The sequence below is a fragment of the Sminthopsis crassicaudata genome, chromosome 4 (assembly GCF_048593235.1).
Source record: "Sminthopsis crassicaudata isolate SCR6 chromosome 4, ASM4859323v1, whole genome shotgun sequence".
Taxonomy (NCBI): domain Eukaryota; kingdom Metazoa; phylum Chordata; class Mammalia; order Dasyuromorphia; family Dasyuridae; genus Sminthopsis; species Sminthopsis crassicaudata.
The window spans coordinates 458,186,369-458,208,606 of NC_133620.1; the positions used below are offsets into that span (position 1 = coordinate 458,186,369).

General features: G+C 49.8%; 2 protein-coding genes across 2 annotated transcripts in view; one reads left to right on the forward strand and one right to left on the reverse strand.

The window, feature by feature from the left end:
* Positions 1 to 262: 262 nt before the first annotated feature.
* On the forward strand, positions 263 to 16,104 carry GUSB (glucuronidase beta). Its single transcript, XM_074263970.1, has 12 exons — positions 263 to 535; positions 2,704 to 2,889; positions 4,299 to 4,480; positions 5,058 to 5,200; positions 5,484 to 5,671; positions 7,060 to 7,212; positions 8,315 to 8,493; positions 8,644 to 8,790; positions 10,357 to 10,441; positions 12,036 to 12,212; positions 13,985 to 14,120; positions 15,621 to 16,104. Exons 1-12 carry the CDS (start codon positions 335 to 337, stop codon positions 15,794 to 15,796), a joined length of 1,953 nt encoding a protein of 650 aa, XP_074120071.1. The 5' UTR covers positions 263 to 334; the 3' UTR covers positions 15,797 to 16,104.
* A 1,830-nt stretch (positions 16,105 to 17,934) lies between these two features.
* Positions 17,935 to 22,238, reverse strand: part of VKORC1L1 (vitamin K epoxide reductase complex subunit 1 like 1) — a 36,745-nt gene continuing 32,441 nt past the window's right edge. The window contains exon 3 of the mRNA XM_074263972.1: positions 17,935 to 22,026. Coding sequence (XP_074120073.1) covers positions 21,800 to 22,026 — 227 coding nt within the window. The 3' untranslated portion in view covers positions 17,935 to 21,799. The remainder of the gene's footprint in view (positions 22,027 to 22,238) is intronic.

The window sequence follows — 22,238 nt, forward strand, 5'->3', positions numbered from 1 at the left end:
TCGATGCGTGTTTGTTGATTGGTTAACAGCACGTGTCTATTGATTAATAATTAGCGGCAATTAAGGATGTAAAGGCGGAGCGGGCCGGACGTTGAGGATCGTCCCGGGGCCGCCCGCCCTGGGGGCTGGGCGTGCTGCTCCCCCTGGTGGCCAGAGGAGGCGTTTCCCGGAGGCCCCGCGGCTCCTGCCCTTACCCAACATGGCCCGCCCAGAGCGCGCGCGGCCCTCCGGTTCCCTTCCTCCGCCCCCCGTGGCTCCTCCCCCTCCCCTCAGCTAATAAGGAGGCCGGACTTCGGCAGAATGCAGCAGCGGGAGTCCGCCGAGTAACTGAGTCATGGCTCCGGGGCTCTGGCTGGCCTGGGCGGCCGCCCTCTGCGCGGGGGCGCTGGCCCTGGAGGGGGGGATGCTGTACCCCCGGGAGAGCCCGAGCCGGGAACGCAAGGACCTCGATGGCCTGTGGGACTTCCGAGCCGACTTCTCCGTGGACAGGAACCAGGGCTTTCGGGAGCGGTGGTACCAGAGCCCCCTGCGGGAGGTGACCCTTGGGCTGCCCGCTGGCACGGGGCGGGGAGGGGGCTTTCGGAGCGGCTGGGGGGCGGGGCGGGGGGGCGCCCGGGAAGGGAGGGCGCAGACTGCCGCCGGCCGCACGCCCCTCCGGAGGATGCCGGTCCTTAGGGAGGAGGCCCGAGGCGGGCATCCCCTCCCGGCTTTCTCCTCCGGCTCTGATCGAACAGTCCGGGCCCTGCTTAGCTTCCGACTGGCCGCCTGCTCCTGCCCCTTTGGGTCGGTCTGGAGCGGGACTCGCAGAGCGCGAGATCGAACGCGAGCGCCGGCCTCCTTTGCTTCTGGGTAAAACTCGAGAGGTGCCCGAAGAGCCCCTTCCCCCAGAGCCATGGCTCCGGAGCCTCGGCTTTCTGGGTGGTTCTGGGGTGGGTCTAGAGCACTCCTCCAGCAGTTCCCCGTGATTTCCCTTCAGCTAAAGCCTAACAAATGCCCGCCCCCGGGAGAAGACGGGAAGGGCTGCACTCCGTGGGGGGCAGCCCCTGCCGGCTCGCGCCCCCCCAGCCTCCCTCCCAGATTTCTGTAGGAAGCCCTCCGGGATCCCGCAGCGGGGTGAAGACGCCTCCACTGTCGGGCCTCAGTTTCCTACTTTTAAAAATGGACTCTTAGAGATGAGCCATGAGCGCAGGATGCTTGGAAGGGGCAGAGGGCAAGAAGAAGGAAGGAAGAAAGGGGAAGTAGGACGAGGAAGAGGGCGGAGGGCACGGGCAAACGTGGGGGAAAGTGGGGACTGAGGGACCCAGAGCATGCACAGGTGCTGGCCTCAGGAGCCATTATTCCCCTTCCCAAAGTTGGGAGGCCGGGCGTAGAAGCATTTAAATATATAAATGTATATGTATACATATATATATAATCATTATGTATATTATAATATATATTCATATTTATAATATATATATATATATAAATAAGCTAATTTGACCTTAGGAGTCATCTCAGCCCATTTCACAGAGGAGGAAACGGAGACGCAGAGCCGAGTTGAAACTAGGTCTCTTGGAATCTTACAGGGGAGGAAGTGGAAGCTCCCAGCACCGGGCTGAGTATCTTCTCTAGAGCCCAGTGAGGCGAGGCTATGATCAGTCATGTGCTCGCTGCCTCTTTTTCCACTTGTCCTACATGAGGAAGAGAGGGAGGGGATACATGTGCCTTGGGAGGAGGGAAGAGGTCCCGCTTCCCGATTCAGCCCCATTCACTGCTCATTATTTCCAGGCTTTGTGAGATCCAGTAGAAAAATCCCCTCTCTGACAGGGAGATCGGTCAGTCAGTCAGTCAGTAATCATTTATTAAGGGCCTACTACGTGCCGGGCAGGCGTCAGTCACAGAAGTATAGAATTTTGGGTCTGGAAAGGAGTTTTGCCACCTTCTCATTCCAATTTCTTCTCAAAGAAGTGACCCCAAGTGGGGTTGGTAATTTCCCTCAAGTCACACGGTTAGCACCCTACGGGCCAGGTAGAACTGCCCATCTCCCCTTGGGGCTCCGAGTTCTTCCCTTCCATTACTGCTGGTGGGCATCCGAGCCAAAGAGATCTCACGCAGCGGTTCTGAAGGGCGGGAAGGGCTTGTTCTTCCTGATTCCGACCTCAGAGGGCAACCAGCAGAGTGGAATCCTGACTTCCTAGAGAGATGGAAAATCGTATCTCGAGGCCATCTTTTTCCAGGAACTTCTGCCTCGTCTCAGTGGAGCCTTTGTGCGCTCCAGATTCCCCAGGCTACGAGCTCTAGGTTCACAAAAAGAGCCTTATGGGCAGGGCTGGTACGGGTGCAGCCAGATAGCCCGGGATCAGCCAGGTGGAGATCAGCCCATAAAACGAAGAGCCTGAGGGAGACGTGCAGGGATATCCGCCTGGGGGTCCACAAACTCATTTAAAAATATTTTGAAATATATTTCAATATGATTTGTTTCAGTCTTATTTCATGCATTTAAAACTATGATTCGGGGCAGAGGCCGTGTCAGTTTCCCCAGATTGCTGCCCCAAGCAGTAAAGGTTCAGAACCTCTGATCTGGTCCAAACTGTGCCCCTTAGAGAGGGACCGGGTGACTTGTCACCAAGGCAGCAGACATGGAGGCGCTGGAATCCAGGTCCTCCGACCACCAGTGCAGACTCTTTCGTGGTCATCCGTTTCTTCTCTCTCTCCCTCCAGTCGGGCCCCGTCCTGGACATGCCGGTCCCGGCCAGCTTCAACGACGTGGGCCAGGACTACAAGCTCCTCGGCTTCACTGGCTGGGTGTGGTATGAGCGGCAGGTGATGGTGCCCCAGAGCTGGGCCCAGAACCTGGGCACCAGGGTGATACTGAGGATTGGCAGTGCCCACTACTACGCCATTGTGGTCAGTACCAGGGTGGGGGTTGGGGGAAGAGGATTTGGAATGACTGTCTTGGGGGGGGTCTCAGTCTGTACCTGTTGGTTTTTCTGCCCCACTCCTGGCACCTCAGGTCGCTCCATTGCGAGGCTTCTGGTGCCAGTCTTGCCAACACCTGGTGACACTGCCCAGAGGCAAGAAAGGAAGCGGGCCAGCTCTGGCCTTCAAGCTCTTGTCCTGGCCAGCTCGGAGCTCAGTCTCCCATGGGCCTTCAGCAGATCATTGATTTCTCTCTACTGGGCCGTCCTCCTCCTCGGGCCCACCTTCTCCTTGTTATAATTTGTCCTTCCTTCTCGAAGAGGCCCATGACTTCTTGGAGCTGATGCCATGATGGGCAAGTGACTTGGAATGAAGGGAGGTACGGCTGGGCAAGGTCACCAGCCTCATTTTGTCCTTGGAGGCTCCGGGCTCCAATGGCCAGGTAGAGATCAAGGGGCCAGGGGAAGGCCCCAGATACCTCCCCCTTAAAGAGTGCCATGAATGCTGGCATCCCTGGCGAGAAGGATCAATCGGATTAAATTCCCAGACAAAGCTGGCTCCCTTAGCCTTAAAAAGAAAAAAGAATCAGGGAGAAGTTTTTCTTTTAGACCCTCTTGATTCAGTTATGTCCCTCCCCTTCTCCCTGGCTGAGAGCCATCCCTTGTGAGACAGGATCAGAAAAAGCCAGTTCAGTAAAAGTGGCCTAGGACCAAGGCAGGCAGTGTATGCCCTGTCCATACCCGTGGTCCCCCACCTCAGGAAAGAAGGGAAGGGGATGCATTTATGAGCTCCATCACCATAGGAAGACTCTCCAGGTTTGATTGGGGGCAGGGGCAGGGGCTGTGTGTTAGGGTAGTTCTTGTCTACAAGGAGGCAGCTGCGGGGCTCAGTGGATGGAGCGCTGACCTGGATTCAAATCCAGCCTCGGATGGTTAGAGCTGTGGGAAAGGGACAGGCCATTCAATCTGTGTTTGCCTTAATCCTGGAAATGGCAAAGCGCCCAGTGCCCTCCCGCAGGGTCATGTTGCAGGCGACTCCACGAGCTCTTGGGTTTCCTGGCTCTGGCCCTTCTGTTTGCCTCAGGTTATCTAAGCCTTTTGGGGTCATTAGTCCTATTAGTCCCACTGTCTAGCCACAAGGCCCTCCGGAGCGTGGGAGCCGTGCTCCAGGCTGGGCTCTCGTGGGAGTGTGGGAGTGCGCCCCAGGCCTGGGGCTGGCATGGGAGCAGGAATGGGCCCAAGGCTGGCTTGTGGGTGCTTGTGGATGCACCCTGAGGCCAGGCTAGCGCTGGGAGTCATGGATGCATGCAGGTGCCAGTCAATGAGTTGGTACAGCCTGGAGGCCCTGCCCACTGCCCTTCCTCGCACTCACCCCACCCCCTGCCTGCTTGCTTGCAGTGGGTGAACGGGGTCCACGTGGCCGAGCACGAGGGCGGCCACCTCCCCTTCGAAGCTGACATCAGCAAGCTGGTCCAGTCCAATCCCGGGGAGCTGAGCCGCATCACCATCGCCATAAACAACACCCTCACCCCCCACACGCTGCCCCCGGGCATCATCGAGCACCGGACCGACAGATCCCGGTGAGGGGGGGGGCGTCCCTCGCCGGCTCCTGGGGACACCCGGGCCTGAGAGCTAGGAGGGCTCCCCAAAGCCATAGAGTCTGACCCCTCACTTGACCGATGTGGAAACTGAGGCTCAGAAAGGTTAGCTGCATTGGGAGCCCATGTTGACCCCAGCTTCTCAAACTGCGGCTGGTGACCCCATATAGTCACCATATGTAACAACGTGGGGGGATGGGAAATGTTGGGTTTCCATGCCTATTTCATCTGTCTGTGTACCTGGGGTCATGGAAAGGTTTCTTGGAAAGTGGTCTCGAGGGGAGAGTTTAAGAAGCCCTGCTCCCCATGGCCTCCTCATTTGACAGATGGGGCAACTGAGGCAGAGGCGGCCCAGGGTCCCACAGTTAGTAAGTGCCCAAGGGGGGATCTGAGCTCTGGAAGGTGAGCGTGCCCCAGGTATCCAGGGAACGAACAGCAGAGGCAGAATGGCTGAGCCCTCCTGCAGGACAAGGGCCGGGGAACGCCCGAGAGCCCGGAACGCGGGCTAAGAACCCGGGAATGTGACCGGATGCGAACACCCTCTCCTCCCCCCAACCAGGTACCCCAATAACTACTTCATTCAGAGCACGAACTTTGACTTCTTCAACTATGCCGGGCTGCATCGCCCCGTCCTCCTGTACACCACCCCTCCCTTCTACATCGATGACATCACCGTCACCACCGAGGTAGACCAGAGCACAGGTGAGGGGCTGCCCTGGGAAGGGGGAAGGGCACCCAGGGCGCCCCTCCAGGCACAGGGCAGGGAACCCACCTCCTACCCAGACACCCCCGGGGCGTCCCCCAGGACCACAAAGTCTGAGATAGCCTCCCAGCATGCTCCCACCAAATGTGGTCTCAGCTATCAGACTGAGGCCAGAAGGAGCAGGTGGCGGCAGCCTGGTCCTCCGGCCCCCCTCCCCCTCCCGTGCCCTTGCCCAGTGTCTGGGGCTCCTCTCACCTTCAGATGTGTCTCGGCCTCCTCCAGGACTGGTGAACTACGAGGTCGCTGTCAGAAGCAGTGAGCACTTTGAGCTGGAGCTCCTTCTCTGGGACAAGGACGGGAAAGTGGTGGCCAAGGGGGCCGGGAGCCAGGGGCAGCTCAAGGTGCCCAACGCCCAGCTCTGGTGGCCCTACCTGATGCACGAGCAGCCGGCCTACCTGTACTCACTCGAGGTAAGTCTGCCCCCTGCTCCGTCCGAGGCCCGGTGGAGGCTGCCCTGGGGAAAGGAGGCTCTCAGGAAATGTCCTCAGCAAAGGGGCCTCTCACATCAGCTTCCTTATGTCCCACAAAGACCCTTCCTCATGACAAAATCTATGAAACACTAAGGACTCCCATCCCCAGAGGCACAAGTGAGGAGACTCAGGGGTCACTGGAGGCAGCTCCAGAGGTGGTGCTCTCCCATCCACCTTTCTTATGTCATCATTCAGATTTTTATTAGAAATCTACTACTTCTCCTTTCCGCCAGTCTTTCCCAAACCCCCCCTGGGGGGAGAAAGAAAATAAGACCATTTTTGTCAGATAGTCATAGTGGAGCAGAGTGAATTCCTCGACTAATTACAAACAATAGGCCCACGCTGGGCTCGAATCCATCCCCTCTCTGTCCAGGAGCAGGTAGCCTGTTTTACAGGTGAGGGAATAACGATCCAGAGAGGCTGGCGATTGTGTTGATTGAGCAAAGTGCCTGGCTCATCGAAGGTGCTTCATAAATGCTCAATAAAGTAGAAATAAATCCCTGCCTATCTGCATCTTGGCTAAGAAAACTCCAAATTGGGGAGACGAGGTGGCTCAGTGGATAGAGCACTGGCCCTCTAGTCAGGGCAAATATGACCTCAGATACTTTTAAAAACTTTTTAAGATTGTTCTTATTTTTATTTTTTTAATTTTTAAAAAATACACATTGCTTTATGAATCATCTTGAGAAAAATCAGAACAAAAGGGGAAAACCACGGGAGTGAGGGGAAAAAATGGAAAAAAGTGAACAGAGCATGGGTCAGCCTCAGACTGTGTGACCCTAGGCAAGTCATCTAACTGCCTTGCAACTGCCTCTCCCCCAAAAAGAAAACTACAAAATGACATTGCCGATGTTGTATTGTATTAAACCCCTCCCAGTTACACTTTCATCTGTTTTTTGAGGCACTGGCCTCCTTGAACTGCTGTAAATCAACCTCTTCATTTCACAGTTGAGGAAATTGAGATCTCTAAAGTCTAAGTGACTGACCCCTCCCCCCAAGGTTACCCAGTAACAAATGTCAGAAGCAGAATTTGAATCCAGGTCTCTCCCGAGACCAACCAGCTTTCTGCCCCACCGTGCCGCCTGTCAACCCCTGTCCCGAGATTCAGAGCCCAGGGCAGGGCCAGAGTGCTCGGTGTGGAGGACTACACCTGGAGTCTGAGGCCTGGGAGTCTTGCAGGGGAGGCTGTCAGGGCCTGGGGAGCTTCCTCGTGTGATTTTTCCTGATCCTTTGGGCCCAGAGCCCCAGATGCTGGACACTGACCGCACTCCCTCCCTACCCTGGATGGCGAACCCTGACCCTTGTGTCCTGTGCTTTGGGGCCGGCAGGTGACCCTGACCGTACAGACAGGAGCCGGGATTGTGTCCGACATCTATACCCTTCCTGTGGGCATCCGCACCGTGCACGTCGTGAACAACCAGTTCCTCATCAATGGAAAACCCTTCTATTTCCACGGGGTCAACAAGCATGAAGATGCTGATGTGAGAGATGGGATGGGGGCAGGGTGCAAACCGGGGCCCAGGGGCGGGCGGTCTAAAAGCCAGCGCTTCCATCTCTCGGGCTTCAGCCCAACCACCATTACTGACAACAACCTGGCGCTGTGCCAGGCCCAAGAATAAGGTGATGAAATAATAAACTCATCTGGGCCCCCACAGAGCTTAAGGTGTCCCAAGGGGACATCTCATCTACTCAGGTCTCAGAACATGAGAGTAAAGGGGGCAAAGGAAAATCAAAATTTGAGGGGGAAGAAGGGGGAAGGCAGTGATGGCACGCCAGGCAGGGGACCAGCCTTGGCAAAGGCCCAGTAACAGGAGATCCTCAGATTTTGGGAACAGCTCATGGTCCAGCTCAGCTAGAGCCTCTTTCCTAATTTATAAAATACAGAATTTACACAAGGTGACCTCCAAGGTCCTTTCCAGCTCTAGAGTTGGGGCCCATTCTTAGAAATGTCAGAGAGCACGTCATCTGAGGATCTCAGTTTTAATTTCTTAATTGACAACTTTAATTATCTATTACTTATTAAATTTATCAATAGACTTAACTTTAATCATTTAACTAAAGATTTTTTTTGATGCTTCCTTTATTTCCTCATATTCCTAATGTCACTCCCAAACAGCCGTACTTAGACGAGGGCAGAATGGGTCGTATGGGAGTGGGCGGCTTCCAGCTTGGGGAGGCCCTCAAGGGCACCAGGCAAGATTTTTTTTGCCCTATTGCTCCAGTGTTTGAGTCAAACGCAGAGTCCCTTTTTGCTTAAGGAGCCTCCCACGACCCACTCCACACTACATTTCTAGACTTAGCCCACAGGACTTCTCTTCATGGACTCACCTGACTTTTAGCTTGCTTTGTATCCCTGGTGCTCAGTACTTGGCACGCAGTGGGAGCTTAATAAACACTGGTTGGCCACAACTTTAAGGAGAGTCTTTTGGGAGCCCTGTGGAGAGACGGAATGTGGCTGGCAGAGTCTCTGGGATTGGGCCGGCAGGTGGTGAGGGACACGGGAACACCGAGCAGCTCCCTGCGCGTCTCCCCTCCCACTGCTCTAATGTCTTCAGCATGTAGCCCCATCATCTCCGTCCTTAGGTCCGCGGAAAGGGGTTCGACTGGGCTCTGGTGATGAAGGACTTCAACCTGCTGCGGTGGCTGGGGGCAAACTCCTTCAGGACGAGCCACTATCCCTACGCTGAGGAAGTGATGCAAATGTGTGACCGCTATGGGATCGTGGTCATCGACGAGTGTCCGGGAGTGGGGATCATACTGCCGTGAGTGTCCCCCATGACGGGGCAGGGTGCAGAGGCCTTGTGCCTCAGTTTCCTCATCTGTGTGGGGCCGCTTTGCACCCATCTGGGGTCACCTTGCCGGCTGGCAGAAGGACAAGAGAGGGACCAATGGGGCCTCTCTTCTTCCCACAGGGAGAGCTTTGGGAATGTCTCCCTCAATCACCACCTGGAGGTGATGGAAGAGCTGGTCCGGAGGGACAAGAATCACCCATCCGTGGTCATGTGGTCTGTGGCCAACGAGCCCGTCTCCTCGCTGAAGCCTGCTGCCTACTATTTCAAGTGAGGACCTTCTCTGGGGATGGGCAAATGGGGGTCTAATTTCTCTCCTTCCCACACCCTACACCGATCTTCTGAAGCATATTTGGGGAAATTATGACTAGCTGTGTGACCTTGGTCAAGCCTCTTAATTTCTGTCTGCCTCAGGTTCTTCAACTGGGACCATAAAAGCACCTAATTCCTTGGGTTACTGGGAGGATCAAGTGAGATAATAACTGTCAAGTGCTGAGCACAGTGCCAGGCACAGTAGATGCTTAATAATTGCATATTTCCTTCCTCTCCCTCATAAAAAGGTTTGTGCCCTGAGAGTTCAGGAGGAGCCATCACTGGGAAAAGACAGAACAGGGCAGATAGGAGACTATGGGTATGGATTATTGCATTTACCGTCAGACTCAACCAGATATACTGATCCTATGGATCAAGGATTCCAAAGTAGAAGGGCCTCCAAGAGATCTGGTTCAACTCATTTTACTGAGGAATGAAACAACACAGGATCCTAGATGGAGAATGCTAGGTCGTCCCAGAGGCCTTCATTGTAGAGAGGAGGAAACTAAGGCTCATCGAGGGCAAAAGACAGACTTCAGAGAAGTTGGACAAGAACCCTAGTCATTGGGCTCCAGAGGCAGCCACCCTGCCCACTTTACCACATGCCTCTTGCAGGCCTTTTATTTCTTGTTACAAAGATTGACTTCTGGAATAGGGAAGGGATAGATTTGAAAATGAAAGTGAAGGGAAAAGAGGCTATCAATAAAAATTAAACTAGAAAGAGAGAGGAAGGAAGGAAGGAAGAGAGGGAGGGAGACCAGTCATGAAGATGAATCAGGGGAGCAATGGTAACAGCCATTAATTACCCAACCATCACCAGCAGATGAGCTAGAAACCAAGCAAAGGCCAGTGGCCTGAAGCAATGGAGCCCTTCCACTCGCCAGCAGCCCCCTTTCCCCTGAGCCTTCCTTTCCTTCATATTATAAAGTTCTCATTTGATCCTCCTAACAATGTGGGAAGTAGGTGCTATCTCCTCTCTGGCCGCTTTGGCAGAGGAGAAAGCCCTTGCTTGCTGTCCAAGGCAGCCAGTGGGTCTCTGAGCAGTTTCTGCTGGCCCCAACAGTCTCTGGTGGTCCCTTCTGGGCCTAACACCTCAGTCAGTGGAGATGCTGTTATAGGTGTCACAGTGGGGAGGGAAAGGGTCCCTGACCTAAGAGGAGCAGGAACAGCTCCCTCCCTCAGGGTTCTAGGTCCTTAGAACAGGTAATGTTAAGCAGAGAACTCCAAGCCACAGTTATTTTGAAAAACAGAATCAGCCTTTTTCTAGCACCCACTATGGGCTGCCCATTCTGGGGTCACTTCTTGCCTTCACTGGCAGCAGGTTCCACTCCAGGAAATCGGAGCCCCTCTGCTGCCCCTTGCCCAGCCTGCCCCACAAACACATGCGTTAGCGGCCTCAGGAGGCAGGTCGCTCCTGGAAGCAGAGAAGGAAGACACATGAGCAAGGAGGAAGAAGCAAGGGGGTAGAGACCGACAGCCCTTTCCCATTCTCATGGACTATGTGGTATCTTGTGCCATAAACAGGACCCTGATTGCCCACACCAAAGCCTTGGACCCCAACCGGCCTGTGACTTTTGTGTCCAATACTAAGCCTGAATTGGATCTTGGGGTAAGTGCGGGGATGGTGTCGTTTTTCTTGGTAGCAGGGATTAATACCAGACTGCCAGCATAGATGCACCCCAAGGCCCAGACCCATGAGTCTGTGCTAAGGCCATAGGAACACTCTGGGCCTTTCACGGAGCCTGCTGTTTACTCTCCAATTATCCAGGGGAAGGAGGTGGAATCCAATGGCAAGAATGGGCACTGGCCAGCCGTCTTCCATGCTGGTCCATCCATGCAGGGTCACAGGTGAAAGGAGTAAATCATCCTTCAGCCAGCCCAGCCCTTTGTTTACAAGGGGGAGCTGACCAAGACAACGGCCAGCCCCAGCCACACAGCTGCAGCTGAACCCAAGGGTCCCTTCTTTTCCACTCTCACTGCTGCCCACCATCTTTAAAACCAGGGGCACCCCACATTATTTGTTGTTCAGTGCTTTTGTGAGCCCATTTGGAGTTTTCCTAGCAGAGATTCCGAAATGGTTTGCCATGGCTTCTTCCGCTCTACAGGCACAAGAGCATTTCTGCAGAGGGGAAGGGAAGCATTCCCACCGTATCGGTTGTCCTCCAAAGCTGCCAGAGTTGTAAATGTCTGAGAAAAGTCTGTGGCCCCCAAAGAGCCCCCCACTTTCAGGGACTGTGGAGATGGTCTCTTCTTGAAGTCTCTATGCTTTTCTCCTCCCTGGGCCCTTCCATACAAAGGGGGGGCCTGGGTCCAAGCTGGCCCTAACTTCACCTCCTTCCAAAGGCACTTGGACTCCATTGGGAGTGACCCCCCCACACACACACACAGACTGACACCTCGTTCCAGGGTATCCCCCCCATCTGCCTTGTGTTTGTGCCCTGAGAGTTCAGGAGGAGCCATCGCTGGGAGAAGACAGAACAGGGCAGAGATTAGGAGATGAGCATTTTTATTAGCTGTATCGTCATGAAGCACAGTGGACAATTCCCCAGGCCTATGGCGCCACTTCAGTGGCTCTTTGTCCCCTTCCTGTTCACTAGTGAAGCAGACCCCCAGCTCAGAACTCTCACTCCCATACTCCCAGGTGGAAGTGTCCAGGGGAAAGGGTAGGCTGCCTTGTTGACACCCCCTGGGGTGAGTGAACTCCTAAATCCTTACCCCTCATCCTGTTCTGTCTCCTGACCTGTGCCCCTCCCACACCATAGTCAAAGATGGCTTTTTGGCCAGCCAGATGGGCAAAGCCTTTCTTGGCCCTTTACTCACCCCCTCCTGCCCACCAGGAGGAGGGGCTCATTGGAGGCAAGAGTCTGGGGCAAGGGGGGGAGAATCACTTTGTCTACTCACATGGCCAAATTGCCCAGCCCTTCTACATTGGGTGATAGCTTTATCTCTAAAGGAAAAATGGACAATATCAATCTCTCTGAGCCCATCCCGCCTCTTGCGGGTCTGAAAGCAATGCTGTATTTGGGTGTTTTTAAGACTAGCCTTCCCTTGCCGCCAAGCTGGAAGGGCCTGATCTCGAGGCCGACTGGCCTCCATCGTGGCTCTGAAGTCCCGACCGTAGGAGACCTGCCAGCCCTCCCCTCAGCTTCCAGGTACACCCATCACGGCCCAACTCACAGCAAGCTGTTGACCTTTTCCCTTAGGCTCCCTACGTGGACGTAATCTGTATAAACAGCTACTATTCCTGGTACCACGACTTTGGGCACCTCGAGGTGATTCGGCTGCAGGCCAACACCAATTTTGAGAACTGGTATAAACTGTATCAGAAGCCAATTATCCAGACCGAGTACGGAGCAGACTCCATCCCCGGCTTCCACCAGGTGAGTTCCTCAATGAGCCACAGCCATTCCAAACTCATGCTTCTTTGGGGGTGAGCTTTGGCGGGCTGCCCACTTTCCTTCTCTGCCTGTTTGCAGGGGTATTTGTGGCTAGCAAGCCCCAGCGGTAGGAGGCCGACCATGAGTCCAACTTGGGTCCCATCCCTTATGGGAGCTGCTGAGTCTGAGCCCCGGGATCCTTCTCCTTCATCTCCAGGGCTGGATTTTTCTTTTCCCTTCAGGAGGCCCAGCTATGATTACAGCCCCGGAGTTCTCCCTTTGAACACCTTTAGCATTAAATAGTGGATCCCTTTCTTTTTAAACTCAGTCTGGCCCTGCTGAAATGTTGTCCTTCCAGACACGAGCAGGCGGATCCCCTTTTTGTGATGGGTCTTTTAGGCTTCTGAGGTTCATCAGCATCGTGTGCACACCCCCAGCTCTGTAAATGGGGATGGTTGTGCATCAAAGCACCCCAGTGCAGTGACCATGTAGCCCCCAGACACACACTATTCTAGAAACCAAAGCCTATTACTCTCCCTCCTAATAAGTAGGATACACACGGAAAAGTATAACCTTTTTTCAGAAGTGTTTTAAAGTGCATAAATCCATGCAATGGCTGCAGGAGAAACCAACCAAAAAGGTTAAATTTAAAGTTTGTAGAGACCCCCCAAAATCTTGGGGTCCATGGGCCCCAGATTAAGAATTCTCTGCTCCCCACAGGCTCTTCTGGCATTTGCTTAGAAATAATGTGGAAGATGGAGAAATCCTCCCCCTAAACTCAGACCCATGTTACTGTCCTAACAACACACGATTCCACTGAATAATCCAGCTAGATTTTGTTCCTATTATTAGGAGATTTATTGGAGTGGAGAGACGCTCCCTCTACTGGTGGAGGTTAGCACTTTCTTTGTAAAAGTGGATGAGAGAGCGAGAGCATGTGAGTGTGTGTGTGTATGAGTGTGTGTGTATGTGTGTCTGCGTGTGTGATAGTGTGTGTGTGTGGTGTGTGCGAGTGTCTATGTGATTGTGTGTGTGTGTGTGTCTGTGAGAGAGATAAACCACACCAAACTGCCTCTTTCACCTTCTCTGCTCCAAGGCCACCTTTGAGACTAGGTCAGGGATCCAGCCAGTTAATCTCTGTAGCCGGGATAAATCAGGGAAAGCTGTGGCCATTCCCTCCATGCCTGAGGCCCTTCTCCTGGGGTCTCTATGGAGGCGTCAGAGGCACTAAGCAGGCAGCTTCTGTTGCAGGCAGGCCAGGATGCCATAGATTAGTTGGGCCCTCTTCTTCATGCCCCTGGGCCAGCTCCCCAGAGTGAGGCGAGAATGGGAGCCCTGGAGAACCACCTGTGCCCGTGTCAGAGCGGGTAGGTCCTGAGGCTCTCCACCTCCCTGGTCTGCTTTTGGACCTGGGGCTTCATACACTTCTAGGAAATGCTCTTTAAGAACGGTTGTTGGCGTTCACTGGCCTGTCCTAGAGCCAGTCAGGGCGTGCTCTCTGCTGTATAAACTGAATATTCCGTCTGCAGAGGGGTGGCCCATCCATCTCCCTCTGACACACAAAACCCGGGTCGGGACACTTGGACATTCCCTGTGCTTTTCCCCATGGCCTCAGGGCAGAACCAGTGAACAAAATGAAACTCGGCCCAATGGATGGCAATAGCACCCAAAGGCTATAGTACCACAGGGCCTGGAGGCCGGAGCAACTCCTCGGCCCTCCTGCCGGCTCCCATCCCTAAGGCCCACCTGCCCTCTTCTCCTCATCTGCTCTCCAGGACCCTCCTCTGATGTTCAGTGAAGAGTACCAGAAGTCAGTCATGCAACAGTATCACTTGGCTCTGGACCAGAAGCGCAAAGACTACGTGATTGGGGAGCTCATCTGGAACTTTGCTGACTTCATGACAAACCAATGTGAGTAGATGGGCCAGTCTTCTGCCCCTCCTCTTCCTTAGTTACAAACACACAGCTCCCAAGAGGGAGAGCCTGTCAGAGCGTTTACTGGGAAAATCTGGGAATCCAAGATTGTAAACTTTTAAACTCAAAACATTTTAGGGCAGAAAAGCAACTATTCAGTCTGTCTTAAGTGATGGTAGCACGAGTCCCTCACTGCTAAACTTGGCTGTCATTTTTGTTGTTGTTGAGGCAATTGGGGTTAAGTGACTTACTTGCCCAGGGTCCCACAGCTAGGAAGCGGTTTAAGTGCCTAAGGCCAGATTTGAACTCAGGTCCTCATGACTTCAGGACTGATGCTCTAGCCACTGCACCACCTAGCTTCCCCTTGTCATTGAACACATCTGTTGTCTTGAAGGTTTAATCAAAAAGCTGATGGATCCTGTTGATTTCCCCCCTTTTTTAATGGTAGAACATGAGAAAAATGAGCCAGTAGTACCCCTTCAACCATCAGTGTTTTTTTGGTGGGGGGGAAGGAGAAGGGGTGAGTTCTGATCACCCAGACCAAACATCTTTTATTTTGGAAATATCCTCTACTACAGTGAGGTAGTTTCTTTTGATAAGGAAACTACCTTTCATAGTGCAAAAATCTAGACTTGCAGTGGCTTGGGGCAGCTTGTCCGGGTCACACAGCAAGTACATGCAACAGGCAGAATTTGAATCCACATTTTCTGGATTCTTTGGCTGACTCTATCCTTTAGACTGTTCCAGTCTCAGACACACTCCTTTTCAACAGTGCTGAAAAATACTCCATTTTTCAAAGCTTATTTGAAGGGACAGCCCTGTGGTTTCAAAGAAATTCCTCATTTTTCAGCTTGCTGGGCCCTATTCAAAATTTGGCCTTTTTTTTGTAGTAAAGATAGAAAACTATAGTTTTGACTAAATTCTCTAGGGAAGTAAACCTCTTCTAGGCCAATTCCTGTAACATTTCTAGAAACCTAAATGCCACGGTCTATCAGAGACTAGGGTAGAAGAGGCTGCCATAGTGGTTAAAGCCCATTTTAAATGTTAATGCTCAGCTATGACAGAGAGGAATAAGGTTACAGAAAGCCGAGGAGAGAGAAAAGGCTCTGGAAATCTGGGCCTAAGTGACTTCTGTATCAGAGGTCCCCAACTTTTCCATGGAGAGCAGCTGTTCATTTCTCAAGCCCACACTTGTGTCTGATCAGAGCCAGGTTTACAGTGGGGTAGTTCACGCTGAGAACCCTGTGGTGACGCAGAGCAGTGCCATCCCAACTACTGGGGCCTCCTTTGGAAGTTTCTGCTCAAGGTGCCAGATCAGCTGGTGCCCAAGTGTGGGCACACCACCATAACTAATCTGTAATTCAGCCCCAATAGCACCTGCCTCAGCAGAACCTACCAGCACTAGGAGGTGTTTCATCACCATTCAGTTCAGATCCAAGCCTGGTGAGCTGGGATCTAGTTCATACTAACAAAGCTGCTTTTTTGCCTCGTTTTCAGCACCATTAAGAGTGATCGGGAATAAGAAGGGAATCTTCACCCGCCAGCGGCAACCCAAAGAGGCAGCATTCCTTCTGAAAGAACGATACTGGAGAATCGCCAACGAAACCATGCAACCTTGCTTAGCAGCGATTCCACAGTATTTGGAAAACCAGCCTTTTTACTCCTTTGACTAAAGAACAGAACTATCTCTATGGCCCAAAGGGACTCCTGCCCTAACAGACAGGAAGACATGTTCCCAGGATTATCAGATCATCATTTGATTTGATTTTGTGTGTGTGTGTTGTATGTTGTGTGTGTGTGTGTGTGTGTGTGTGTGTGTGTCTGGGATGAGAGGCGGACCTACCTGAAAAAAATATGGCTGAAGAATTTATTGAAGCCAGTTTGACAGATGATAAATGTGCCTTTTTCTTACATTCCTTATGCAGATTCTCAAAATCAGGGTGTTTTAATTACATAGTATTAAAGGTATGTTATTATAAAACTGTTTCCCTAACAGCTCTGTGCTAACTCAAAAACAAATCCTGGTCCCTTAACACAAAAAACACTTTTCTGCACCCAGACCAACCCAGACCATGAAATGCACATGCACACACATGTCAGAAAACAATGGCTTTTCTCCCTTATGGCCACGACTGAACTTCAGGAGGACTAACACCCTAAATGTACAATGTGAAGAGGACAATGACTTCGTCTTTACTAAGGTTCATAGCCCCAGATTCTTTGGAATTCATTCTGAGTAAAGGCTTTCCTGATTTCTTGCCCCTTCCCAACAATAATATTCTTCCTCACTATCCTGTAACATTAGTGTAATTATCATCTATGGCTGGAAAGCCATAGAATCCAAGCTCCTCATTTTACAGACAAGGAAACTGAGGCCCACTAGGATTACACAGCAAATGTCTAAGCTAGCTGGGAACTCAAGTCTTCCCAACCCCACACTCAGATCCACTGTCACAGCCATCCACCTGCCTTTTGAGTCCTGGATGCCTCTTCACTGATGTCTTGAAGTAATCATTCAAAAAAGAGATCCTCTATCCTCATCATGACCATTGCCCTAATTAGTGCTATGAGGAAGGAAATAAAGTACACCTAAGGCTCCAGTCTCTACCAGGGATGAGTAACTCTATCCCACACAGACTTATCGGTTTTTAAGGGGCTGCTCTCACAAACTTCAGCCTCTTGTCTTCAACTTCCACTCCCTCCATTCTCTGAAGACAAAACTCACCAAAGAAGCCTGTTTCTTCATCAATGAGGGGATCCGACTAAATGAATGGAAGGGTGAATTAAGCAAATCCTCTCCAATGCCCATTTTAGCCTTGCTTTCTAATCTGCTCTCTAGCCTTTCAAAACAAAACCACCCATGTCAAATCAGCCCCATAAAAACAGCACTCAAGTCGGCCCCCCAAAGAACCATACATTTCTTCCATCACCAATGTGACAAGAAGCTTCTCAAAGAGCATCAAGTCCCACATGACTTCAACGCTGACACACAGAGAACCGTTATCCTACAAGAACCACATCAAAAACAACAATCACAACTGGAAGGCTGCTTTACAAATTAAGGAACCATCCCTTTTTACTGGCTCTAGACCAGTGGTCCTAAAACTTTTTAAGTCGGGGGCCAGTTCACTGTCCCTCAGACTGTGGGAGAGCTGGATTATAGTATAAACAAAAGCTCACACTGTCTCCGTCCCTCAGCCTATTTGCCATAACCCGGAGGCGCATAAACGTCGTCAAGGGGCCACATGTGGCCCGTGGGCCGAAGTTTGAGAACCCCTGTGCTAGAGCGTCAGGACAGCAACAACTTATCTACTCCAACGACAATGGCAAATGTTCATAGCATAGATTTCAAAATGCTTAAAAGCCACATTTTTTCATCAAAATAATAAGACATTACTACCACTTTAAAGACTAACACTGTCCAAGTTGCTTGAAACCAAAGCTATGAATCTGAAAAAAGAAAATCACAACACATTTCTATAGCTTTGAATCTTTGTAAACATTAACACCTTAACGTCATGTATTCTTAACTCTAGACAATCACATACCCAAGCTGTATAATAAAATGGGAGAAATCCCAGGAACTAGAATCTCTAGGGACTCAATTTTCCGAATATAAAAATTAAATTTCTAAAAAATAATCCACAACTTAGTACACTTCTAGAAAAGTATCAACTTTTTTTTTTTTTTTTTTTTTTTTTTAAGCATCTTAAGTTTCAGTCTAACATCTTAAAGGCCTCTTTGTTTAGGTTCATCCAAGCTCCTGACTAGAAATGCAGAACTGCAGGCTAAAAATGATTGCAGCAAAGACTTCCACAGAAAATGTCAACATTTATTTTATACCAAAAAGTTCTGTGCAACAAATAAGCATTCTTACATATTTACAAGGTTAGTCTTTTTTTCTACCAATTAGAAAAACTGTGTCCCCAATCTCTTATAGAATATATCTTATCAATGTTGTTCAAAGGAATATCTGCCTGATGGCTCCATTTTAAATGAATGTTTACTTTGGAGATTAAAAGCACTAGTAATAAATATTTCCCATGGAATTCACTATACAGATCAACCCATGCCGAATATTGAGGCCATGCTTGAAGCCAGTTTTACAGAAATGAAACATTTCACCTTCTCTGGACTAATGTGGGGATCACATTTAATTAAACAAGGTTGACCAAACCAGAGTCAAGGGTTATCAGATGATTTATTGAGGTTTAGTCCACCTAAGTTCAAAGCCCGCATGGATGGCTGAAGCATCGAGATGGGACAGTTCTGATGGTCAATGGAGGTCGGTGGTCACGTTGCCTCTTCCAGATGTGAGCCGCTCCTTCAAAGAGGCGTCAAAGGTGGGAGGAGGGAAAGTGTGTGTTCCCTTTAAATTTGTGGAATTGGTCTAACACTGATCTTCTGCTGGACTGTGTCCAGACAACAATAACTGGGAATCGGAAAACTTCTCCAAAACCTTTCCTAGTCCACCACAAGCAAGTAGCATAAACTCAAGATTCTAAAAGAACTGAAGTTTCTTGATGCTCTTGTTTATCCACGGAAATATGAAACCACAAGAGCTGAAGCCACTCAGGGTTTAGTCTTCATCATTTCTTACCTCTCTGCCTTATCCTAATGTGCCTGTAATTCAAAAAATCCTAACATTTCTCGCAGCCAATTTTTGATTCATTTTTTGCTCTTCTGTCTGAAAAATAGTCAAGTCCACACACTTTGGGACTCTTATTAATAACGGATTTAATGAGAAGTTGCATGAAATACAAGTACAATTCCTGGCACACAACTGGTTAACCCTGAGCTATTTCACCAGAAGAGAAAAGGTTTTCACCCCAGACGACATCAGATGACAAAAACAGAAAAGAAAAAAGAAAATCCCAAACCTCCCCCAGACCCCCTAGAATTTGTAATCCCTCCACAACTTGTTTTAATCATTTCATCAAAATTACATTCAAGGCTTACAAAAAGCGTGTAAGAGAGCTTCGTTTGTTCTGAGGCAATTCACCAATAATATGAATGACAAAAGACCCTGCTTAAAAAATTAAAAAAATGCTAAGAGTTTTAAAAATGATCTTTTCTCTAACCCATTTTTCAAGGATGTTGGCAAATCAAGTTAGCAGGCTAAAACAAAATGTCCAATCCAAAATGTTTTTCCAGTCTACAGCAACATTTAAATTTGACAAATTTGGTGACTTTTATTGAGGGGGGACGGTGCAGGGGAGGGTTGATCGAGGGCAAAAAAAAAAAGATGAAATCAAGATCCTTACTATGAGTACAGGTGCTTATAGAGACAGTTACAATGAATGGTAAGCTCATACATCAAGCAGCACATATTCATCTCTTTTGTGGAGAAAAAGCACATTAAGTCTACTAGTCACAGGAATGTATCAAAATAACTAACTTCTATATAACATATTAACCAGTGGTGCTTCCCCTAAGGCTTATGAGAGGAAAAAAGAAAGGAAAGCCTTAGTAAGAATCCCAGGTGAATGTTAGATTCATTGTCCTCTCATCGGTCTGCAAGAGAACTGAACATCGAGAGAAGTTTGAAGCGTACACTTCTGGTTCATACAAAATGTGATGGAAAACCGTCTCAAAGTAGGACAGGTATGTGTGGAGTGCTTCCTAAGTGATGTTATTTTGAGCACAGCACTGTTAATCTTGAGACTGTCTCCTCCCAAATCTTAGATAAGAGAACTTAAGTGAATTGCCTTAGCAAAACTGAAACTACTTTTCACAAATTGATCAATACTCTCCTCCCCCCAAAAAATCACTTACGTTCAAGCATCATTGTCTCCTAGTGTTCTTAAACCATTAGAGTACAAGAAATTCATAGAAGAAATTTGTTCTTTAAACATTCACATTTGCAGGAAAAGGAAATTTTTGTTTCAACTGGATTAGGCCATTTTAAAATAAATTGGTTTGCAGTTTAGATATCCAGATCCCTAATATCCCTCCTCGGTGGGCAGAAAAAGCTAGGTGATTTTAGTTGAAAACCACTATCGCACTGTGCTGACTCTCCAGATTCTCGATTTCGAAGCCGCTCTCTGCCCTCTAGTGTTCACATTCATTCATTCCCCAAGTCCGGTCAGCTACACTGGAATGCTACGGAGCTGGACCAACACTACTGTTACTGCTCAGCCTAAGGACCAGAATGACCACATACAGTGCTTTTCTATATACTGCGAGTTATTCTATTCCATTCATGTGGGGTGGGGGGGAAAGCAAGGACACTTCTGCCTGCTGAGTTCAACACATAAAATATTTGGTTCAAGGATTGAAGACAGAAGGCACTTTTAATATTCTGTTTTAGGATGTTGACCATAGAAATACACTCAACTTCCATTGGATTTATTCCAATCAGCTTTTAAAAAAATTCCTCATCCTGCACTTTCAATGGCTCTTAGAAAGAGCAAGGCCTGTGCTCCTGGAGCCTCCCTTCCTTCGGTACCTCCAGTACTTTCTTTTCATTCCTAAGCAGACTGAGTGTCTTGTGAGAAGTGCAGGGTGTCAGACCTAAAAGTTCACTTCTAAATATAGCATAAATCTGAGATCCTACACCAGATCCCTCTAGGTCTCTCTAGTTAGCACAAAACTCAACCCACTCAGGAAACCTCCCTGGGGCTTCGCAGGACCTCGATCCTCCTTCACAGTCCTTGGGCTTACTTACACACCTATTACCAATGGGTTGTAACACTGCTTGGCTGTCTGGCACCGATTCGCATGAAAAATGTCTACAGGAAAACTCAACTGTTGGAAGAAATGAAGCCCCTAAGGACCTTTAAGTTGTCGTCACCAACCCCACCCCCTTTTCCCATCCTTCACACCCCAGAGATACCTTCCTTGTGGCCAGCCAGGATGGGCCACTCATTCTGTGTAGGGAACAATCAGTCCCATTTCATGACTTCACATAAGGTTGACTGGGGCCCCTCTCTCTCTCTTCTTAAACTGCAGTTTCCTCCTCAAGAGAAGAGGTGTGGAGCAGGGGACCAAAACCCCAAGGTCCGACTGGCTGGCTAGCCCTGAAACCACAGCTACTAGTGCCTTTGTTGAGATGCTACCCACCTGGATGGGCTTCCTGACTCCTTCTACTATTTCATTAGTCAACTATGAGCTGAAAATTCTTCAGTGCTACACTTTAAACTAAACTGTAGAGTGAGCTCTGCAGGGATGGATCCAATATTTCTACCTTTATTGACAATATCACATAAATGGATTCTAGTTGAATCTACATGTTTCAATCCATCGGCTAAAAATGTATTACATACTGTAAACATGGCAATATTTAATACAGTATCTCTATTCTAAAATATTTTCATGTCATGATCACATTTTTAATACCTGAAACTGAATTTATACATGTAAGAGAATTACTAGCAACTGTTGCTTCACTTGACAATCGGGGACTGGGGAGGAAAAACTCTACTTTGTTATTTCAGAAACATCTTCAAAGGAAAGTTAAAGCTTGTCTTTGATTGGCTCGGAGTATCCTCTTTTGTGTCCATAGTCAAACAGAAGATTGACACAGAAAATAGACAGGGCCCCTTCTAATTTACAGGATTTTTTTTAAAAAATCAGTTTAAGATTCTTAGGGAAAGTGTCTGATATGAAGAATTTAAAAAAAAATTACTGCAAAATAAACTGAATGGACGAAGGGTCTCCCGAGGGTCCAGGCTGGGTCAGTCCTGCTTAGGCTGCAGCTGCCGTTTCCAGGCTTCGTTCAAGTAAACGAGTCGTTTGTAGTTGATGATAAGGAGAATGAAGTTCAGCATGTATGTGATAAAACAGAGAATGCAAAATTCCTTCAGCACAAAGTACAGAATGTACGCCAGGTACAGGGACCCTAACACAGACACTATCGAGGAGGTCATGAGGATTAAAGCTGCCACCGCACTGGCCGTCATGCCTGTAAGAGAAAGAGCAGGAGCAGGTCAGTCGTGCCTCGGCCCCCCGATGCGGAGGCCAGGTGCCCAGGTCAGTCATCCCGCTGAGGACACGGGCCCAGCAAACTGTTCCCATCAGCTCTGTCTTCTGACACCCGAGCCCAGACAAGGCCGATCGAATGGAGCCACGTCTGTGGCTGTCCTCGTTCCAAGGAGATGGATGTACATTTAACTG